The sequence below is a fragment of the Lemur catta genome, chromosome 11 (genome assembly GCF_020740605.2).
Source record: "Lemur catta isolate mLemCat1 chromosome 11, mLemCat1.pri, whole genome shotgun sequence".
Classification (NCBI taxonomy): domain Eukaryota; kingdom Metazoa; phylum Chordata; class Mammalia; order Primates; family Lemuridae; genus Lemur; species Lemur catta.
Window position 1 is genome coordinate 69,852,824 of NC_059138.1, and position 8,522 is coordinate 69,861,345.

An 8,522-nucleotide genomic window follows, 5' to 3' on the forward strand; every position below is an offset into this window, starting at 1 on the left:
GTTGTCTGTACTTTTACTGCCAGAACATCTGAGAGGGAGTTATTAATTCACTGCAAAGGGATACTATAATCCATTTAGATGAATGGGCAGGAATTAACTTGGAAATTTTTTTATTTTTTTAAACAGCATCTAGGTAAATAATATAGGTTTCCTGTTTTGAAAAATTACCAAATTACCATTACTTTTTACCTGTTAATCCTTGCATGTTCAATTCAAAAAAGACTCAAGACATAACGTTGTTAAAAATATTTATTTTAATACATTCTATTATAAATAAGTCAGTAGAGCTTCCACACTGCCACAGATGCATCTGTGAAGAGCCCTGTGCCATCCAAATGGTGACCGTCTGAACAATGTCTCATCTCTTATCCCAGCCAAAGCACATACTCTTCCATGTTGTTCCTGTGTCCACTGATTGCTTCCAAATCCAGATGACCAAATAGCCTTTTATCCCCAAAGTAGGCTAAAATGTTTGTGAAGAGGAGAAATAAATTAAACCTCTAAATAAAAACTCTCTAAACATAGTAAGAATTAGATCTTATACATTTATGTTTGGGTTTGTTCATCTACCAAAGAGACGGATCGATCTTACTGAGCAAAAAATATCAAACATATAGAACTATATTTAAAGAAATACAGTTTACCTATTATAAACAAAAAGGAAAATGTAACTGATATATAAAATTAGGTCAATCAAAAGATAAATGATTAATAACTTTCATCAACTGGAAAGACTATGAACCCAGAAAATAAAGCTATCTCATGAGTAGATGCAACATTAGTAATACTACAATAACATTTATTGAATGCTTTCTGTGGCTTAAACACTGTGCAGGAAGTTCACAACTCTCACTTATGTTGCCTATTTTAAAAGTGAAGAAACTGAGGCTTTGAGATAGTTATTATATCATATAAGGAAGTGGCCAGAGTGGGGTCTGATGTAAGTGCTCTTAACCATTACATTCTTAGGATCAATTAGCCTCCATTTTCACCTCAACTAATTCTTACCCCAAACATTCCAGCTACTAAGGAGCCCAAACTCCCAAATCATTTGCTGGCTCTAAGCAACAGGATACAGGAAGGAGAAGAGGCTTCTCAGTTCTAAATCCTACTGATTAAAAATGTGATTTCTAGCCCAGTCAAATAAAATTGTATTATAAAATGACAATTTGACAATTCTGAAAAGTTTATTTTTAAAAAGTATTTTCCCCGTGCCTAGAAAAAAGGCCGACATGCATCTATTTCTAATTTTCAAATGTGTATTACAATCTTCCATTAAACCCCAAGGATTTTGCATACAATTAGGATACGGACATAAAGTCTTCTTCTATTAAGATCTCTTCCTCAATGATAATGAACATCTAAAATAAAGAGAAATGAAACTCTTCCTTGGCCTTATTAAGGAGAATAATGATTCTCTTAGCCTTAGTATTCACATATTCTGCCTAAGTGTTTTACTAAGATACTGCCCCTTATTAAATTACTGCATTCTGAATACAGCATTCATGTCAACCAATGTTTGCTCACCATGTACAATGAGCCATCCTGGCTAAAAGAGGATACTAAGATGAATGTGGTCCTAATTCCAAAGAATCCAACAACTTGGCAAGGGAAACAAACCAGTATATCATTAACTATATTATTTACATAAGTATTATATAAATAACAAATTTATATACAAATAATAGACTTGATATTAATGAACAATACATTTTATATTAATAAAAATGTTCTGCTTAGTAAAAATCACAGCAGATACAATTCTGTTCCACTCAGAGTACAGACCAGGCAACCCAGGAAGACCCTCTAGTCAGTCTCCCCAGTGCAGGCAGCACAGTATGTGAAATTTCGTAACTGGATAACCCTTTGCAGACACCTAATCAATTCTTTCCTAAAACACAAATACCTCTGGAAGGAAACCAGATATTAATCTTGACAGAAAAGACTGAGAGTCAGCACCAGAAAGGAGAGAAGCTCTGAGAAGACCAGAAGGTGAAGAAATAAAGCGGTGGGGGCCGGGGGAGGTGTTTCATCTGGTCTGCAACTTTGAAGGGTCAAATGTCGGTGGGATAAATGAAGCTTTAAAAAAAGCACAACAGAAGGACACATTCTGTCCCCACCTTTGTATCTTAGATCACCCAAGGCACAAAAAATGTTATTTTCCAGCATGCAGGTCCAGTCTAAAAACTGTACAAGATGCAACACTATACCGATTCCCGTCCAAAAGACCAACCAGAGGTAGGGGCCATTTAATTAAGTTAGTTCAGCACTTGTTGAGCAGCTACTTTAGGTGTTTACAGGACAAAATATAATATAAATAAGCAACAAGCATAACACAAGGCAGAAAATGACAGACCCCAAAAAATACTAAGGGAACACAAAAAAGGGAGTGGTTTCAGCTAGGAGGGAGAGATTCAGGGAAGAGGTGACATTTGAGATTGGGCTTTTTAGTTTTTGTCAGTTTAACTAGCCCTTTTGTTTGTTTCTGTTTTTAAGGCAAAATTTTTTTTTTAATTTCAAAATATTAAAGGGGTACAAATATTTTAAGTTAACATGGATCACTTTTGTAATACTTGGGTCCCAGCTGTGTGCCCATCACCCAAATAGTGTTCACTGTACCTATTAGGTAGGTTTTTGCCCCTTCCCTCACAATTGGGCTTTTCTAGAAGCAGGTTTTCAACAGCAGAAACTAAATGGAAAGAACATTCCAGGCTGAAGGAACACAAACATATGGACAAAGGCTTTAAAAATACACAGTTTATTCCAGGATTTAGCATGCAGTATCAGGTGGCTAGAGCATTGTTCTCACAGAAGAAAATGGTGATAAAGGATATGACATAGAGAAGATTAAAAAATACCATTAACAGTTTGTTGATCACATACTACTACTTGACATGCTTTGATAATACTTTACATATATATTAAACATTACTGAATTACTATTATTGAATATTCTTATTTAATCCTCATGGCAACCTTACAAAGTAGGTATTATCATGCCCAATTCAAAGAGGAAATGATAGCTTAAGGAAGGTTAACGGCTTATTGGGCAAAGGTATTTGATGAAAATTTATTTCCATTGCTTGGCAAATGTTTACACAGTTTGACCCAACAGTCCTATCTGTGAAAATGTTTCCTAAGGTAATGTTTCATTAAGGAAATAGCTGATCTAAGGTCACTCAACTAGTAAGTAGCAGATACATTACCTTAATCTCCATTATACAGAAAAGGAAACTGACAGTTCAGAGTTAAGGAATAAGAAAAAAGGAGCTTAGTGAGAATCTCTGAAAGCAATTTTAAGAAGTCATGCCATAATGGGTTAAAGGAAGAGAGGAAAGTGCAGAAAGCAATGAGTGAAGACTATTTGTTTAAGAACTTTATCAACGAAAACAACAGCTGCAGAAGTATACATGTTGAGGACATCTATGGTGGTACCCTCTAAGGAAAGAAAGCCCTTCCTCTGAAAGAGACCAGCGAGGCAGAGGGGGTGGAGGAAATTCACATCAGATGGCCCTGTGCTAAGTAAAGTAAGAGGTAAGATTACCTGGGGAAGGCCATGTGACCCAGTGGAAACAGTGCGGGCTTTGGAGATAGACATACACCACCACCTACTGACTACGCCACCTGCTCTGAAGGACTGAAGTGACAATTAGAGTCACTGCATAAAAAGCACCTGTGGCTGACATGTTGTAGGTGACAGTGAATATAGTGAATAATATTATTATCATTATTTTCTGCCCATTCTAGAAAAAAGTAGCTTAGGGTAGGACTTTGAAGAAACTGAAGCCTTAAAATAGCCAGTAAAAAGTCTGTTAGGGCAACCCACAAGAGATGTCTGGAAGACAAAGGGTCAAACTGATAACCCACACACTAGTGTGCAGAGGTCATGGTCAGCACAGTGCCACGAGTATCAGTCCTTCCTCCAGAGCAAACATGTTTGCTTGGGATTATGTCTTTTTATATATATACACACATATACACGTATGTATAGTTTTCACAAGTATACACATATGTATGCATACATATGTATTTTAATATGTATACTGTGTGTGTGTGAAGTTTTCACAAGTGCTTATTCAACACCAGCAAGATTGTTTCTGAGACAGGAATTTGACAATCAGAGCCATAAATGTTCATATACTTTGACTTATTAATTCCATGAGAATTTATCATAAGGAAATAAAATCCATAAAAACTATGTGCATATACATGTTAATTATACCATTATGTATAATACTGAAAAACTGAAAAACCTAAGTAATCCACAACTGGAAAGTATATGGGACAACTCAAATTCTAGGTGAGGAAAACAAAATCCTACGTACCCTTGGTAGAATGATACAAAGGTTGTATTCATCTGAATAAGGATAAGATGAGAATATAGGAAATTAAAAACAGTTCACCTTTTAAAGTGGTAGGATGCTAAATTAATTCATTGTCTCTTACAATATGCTTCATTACTTATAACATGTAAATAAAAATTAGGAGGGAGAGAGAAAACAGTTACTTAACAACACAACTAGACTGATCTGCAAACTGTTGCAGTTTTCCAACAGCCCTAAACTATACTGGCTGGTAAGGCTCCATTTCAATGCCTACTGCTACTCTATTATGCCACAGTGACCCAGTACTACCTTATGAACATGTGCCCTGAAATATTTATCTGTAAGAGCAGTACCTCAAAACAGTTGGTTCAGGCATTCCAGGATCTGCACCCCTCTTAAATCCTGAAGGGGAAAAGAGGAAAAAAGTAAAAATATATTAATTAAAATCTCAGCAGACAAAAAATTTACAATCAAGACTTCTTTTTAATTCAACCTAGGATAGCTAGAATGATATCCAGATCTACCAGCACTATCTAGATTTACCTGCACTACAGAACAGTCTCAAATCTTCACTAGACTATGAAACTACATCCAGGAATAATCAGTAGGAAGGACAAGCTATCTTATTCCTATTACATACACAATTAGCATAGCAGCCCTTAGCATGCTCTATCTTTCATTATTAGTCATTACCCAGAAATAAGATATCACAACTCCCAAATTTTACTGGATGAAAGACTACGAAGAGCAAAACAATTTTAAAAAGTAAACTAGGCTGGGCACCGTGGCTTCATGCCTGTAATCCTAGCACTCTGGGAGGCTAAGGCGGGAGGATCACTTGACCTCAGGAGGTCGGGACCAGCCTGAACAAGAGTGAGACTCTGTCTCTACTAAAAGTAGAAAACAAAAAAATTAGCTGGGCAACTAAAAAAAAAAAAAAAAAAAATAGAAAAAATTAGCCAGGCGTAGTGGTGCACCCCTGAAGTCCCAGCTACTTGGGAGACTGTCACAGGAGGATCACTTGAGCCCATGAGTCTGAGGTTGCCGTGAGCTAGGCTGATGTCACATCACTCTAGCCCAGGCAACAGAGTGAGACTCTGTCTCAAAAAAAAAAAAAAAAAAAAAAAAAGAAAACACAACAAAAAAGTAAACTAAACTTTTTTAAAAACAAAGACCAGTGATGGGGTAGGGGAAAATCATTCAATAGTTATTATTTAACAACCTAATTAAATCAACTCTATTACAAGTATGGTTAAATAAACTTTTCGCCATTTAAAATATTTATAAATTAACTTGATGACATATATGTTAATTGGCTGAAATAACTGATTAAAATTACAGTGTCAAGAACTATGAGGGGTCTGAAATTTTACCCTATTTTCAAGACAACAAACTAGCCTGTCCATTTCACATATGTTGGTAGAAGATAACACTCTGAGTCAAACTCAGAGACAGAGCACAGTTTATTACTCCCAGCAATAGCTGTAGTCAGAGTACCGCCAATTTTGCTTCAGTTCCTCAAGCCCCAATTTCCATGCAAAAAGGGCCAGATGACACCTGCATATGTGATAGATTGCTTTACAAAAGATGAAGCCTGAGTTTAGGGAACCAGAATCTTTTATAATGAACTCTAAGCGTGTCTCCCCTTTGCTCAGGAGGGAGGTACTATTTTCCAAGGCTGTTTGTTCTCAAACATCCTCAAAAGATAATATGGAACAAAGGGTCCTCAGAGCCTCTGCTCACAAGATTTACAGAATGTGAGACCATGGAGAATTATCTTCTAACAGGTGACTCAGTAAAACCTTTTAGTTGGTGAATACCCAGACAGATTCTTTATCATCCCGTCACTGTCATATTTTATAGCAATAACTCCCTGAAGCCCTAAAAGGTGTTTGAACCTGAATTACACAAGAAGTCCAATCTGCAGTTGTAAGTTTTAGTACGAGCTCAGATGAAGGAAGTAAAAGAACAATGTAGGAACTGGTTCAGACATAAGATTAAATATACAGCATAGGAAAAAAGACAATGATAAACAAAGTACTGGAAAGATAGCCACAATATCAATTTCAAACAATCTGAATTGGATGCTACGGTGAAAAATCACCATAATGGCAGTCCTAGGAACGGAATACAGCCAGTGTGCAGGAAAAAAAAAGGAAACTAAAACCGTAGTGTGGAAAAGGAAAGCATTATCCACTCTCCAGACAGAAGCCTCTTGCTTGGCACACAGATTATAGCAACCAGCTGGTTCTCTAGCAGTAGAGGGAGGAGGAATTTCAAAAAAGGAAGAGGGAAAGATAGATGAAAAGACTTACAGAGCAGCAAAGAAATCACAGTGACAAAAAAAGCAAGAGCAGGCTAAAACAGGACCCTGCACACGCAGTGAAAAAAGAAGATACACAAAGGAGAATAGGAGAGCTAGTGCCAGTGTTTGACTAGCCACACTGGGCCCTTCTATCATTCAAGTGAAAGCCTGGGGGAACGAGCAGAGGGGTGCTGCAAGGAATAGGTGAGGGACAATACAGGCTGTAGGAGTGGCTATGACAATTATTTGCTCTAATCCTTGATACCTATACAAAGTCCTAAAATCTGGAAAAGTAATGCTTTTTTTAAAAAATTGCATTCACAATAAGGGAGGAAAAAGATCTTTTTAAGTCCTATATACTGAAGTATCTCCAGGTTATCACAGCTGGCTTGCAACCCAGGGGGAAACAGGAACTCCAGTTGCCTGGAGAACATCAAGCACAATGAAAGCCTCTGTCAAGACTAGAGTGTATTTTATTTTACACAATGCATGACACCTAAAACAAATAGGAAGCAGCACCTTGTTAAAATTATAGGATTTTAAAGTGTGAAACTGAGTTTTAGAAATGTCAAACTATATGCTCAGACTGACAGACCTGGGGCTAAAAACCTATGCTCTTTCCTTTTCATCATATTGCCTGAGTAGGGCAGTAAGATTAAAAACAAAAAACTACCCAGGGTTAGAAACAGAGTAAGCTCCCAGTGTGCAACCTTAGGTGAAAATATTTGCCTGAGCACTTACAAACCCTTGCAGTACAGGTTGGTGTTTAAGGCTACGGTCCCTCATGCTCCCCTGTCTGAGCCCATAGCGCCCTCACTTGATACAGTGACCTTGGGCAAGGAACATAACATCTCTATGGCTCAGTCTTCTCACCTATAAAATGGGTCCAGTAACAGTAATCAATCAAACCTTTCATTGTACAGATGAGAAAGCACAGGCATCCAATGACTATTACAATAATGTTTCATGGCAGTGGCCTCTCCAAGAGTTGTCTAAATTCCCAATACAGGTTTCTTTCCACTTAGGCCCACCTAGAGAGGTGAGAAGAAACACCCTGAAAACTCACCTAGTGCCAAACAGTTTCACATACACGAGGTCATCTAACCCTTACAATCGCGGAAAGTAGGTCTCACCTCTATTTTACAGATGTAAAATAAAATAGAAGGGACAATGTGACTTGTTAAAGACCACCCAACTAGAAAAGGAAAGAATGGGAACTCGAACTCAGATCAGATCGGCCCCACTAGACCAGACAGCCTCAGAGGACGTGCGCGGCGGGATCTCTCTCCCGCCCCCGAAGGCCAAAAATGGAGTCGCAGCCTCCACCACCGCCTTCCCTCCAGTCTCTTCCTAGGTTCTTCTCCCACTGACCTAGGTAAATCACGAGAGGAATAAAGCCCCAGCGGATGGCAAACTGGCCGCCCTTGAAGAGCTGCTGCAACCTCTGCTTGGCCTCTTTGCTCAGTTTCACCATGGCGACGGCCGGGCGGCACAGTGAGGACCCCCAAGAGCAGCAACCGCGTACGAAATCCGCAAGGAAAAGGAAATGCGCACGCGCCACACAACGGCCTTTACGGCAGGTGTCGTGAGCGTCGCCACCAGAGGTCGTAATTCATCACACTTAACCTGCCCCACTCCTCCGCGGCGTCGCCAGTAGAAGGCGCATGCGTATTTGGCTTGCCTCTGTAGTTTGCTTTCCTACTCACATTTTAGGAATCACTTGGCTACTGCCTGAAGCACTGCTCTTGGATTTCCTTGCGTCCGGAACGCCCTCCCTCTTCTTACAGTCATTACCCATTTTTTGAAGTCCATCTCCGGGTGTGCCTTCCTTGATACAGAAGGAACGTTAAATAAATTTAAAAGGACTAGCTAGGGTTTAGTCCCGACTCTTA

At 38.7% G+C, this 8,522-nt stretch overlaps 1 protein-coding gene across 1 annotated transcript; it reads right to left on the bottom strand.

Annotated features, from left to right (window-relative positions):
- Positions 1-231: 231 nt before the first annotated feature.
- On the bottom strand, positions 232-8,185 carry TOMM7 (translocase of outer mitochondrial membrane 7). The gene is made up of 3 exons (XM_045564552.1): positions 8,002-8,185; positions 4,679-4,727; positions 232-463 (listed from the first exon to the last, which is right to left on the bottom strand). Exons 1-3 carry the CDS (start codon positions 8,102-8,104, stop codon positions 448-450), a joined length of 168 nt encoding a protein of 55 aa, XP_045420508.1. The 5' UTR covers positions 8,105-8,185; the 3' UTR covers positions 232-447.
- Positions 8,186-8,522: the final 337 nt, after the last annotated feature.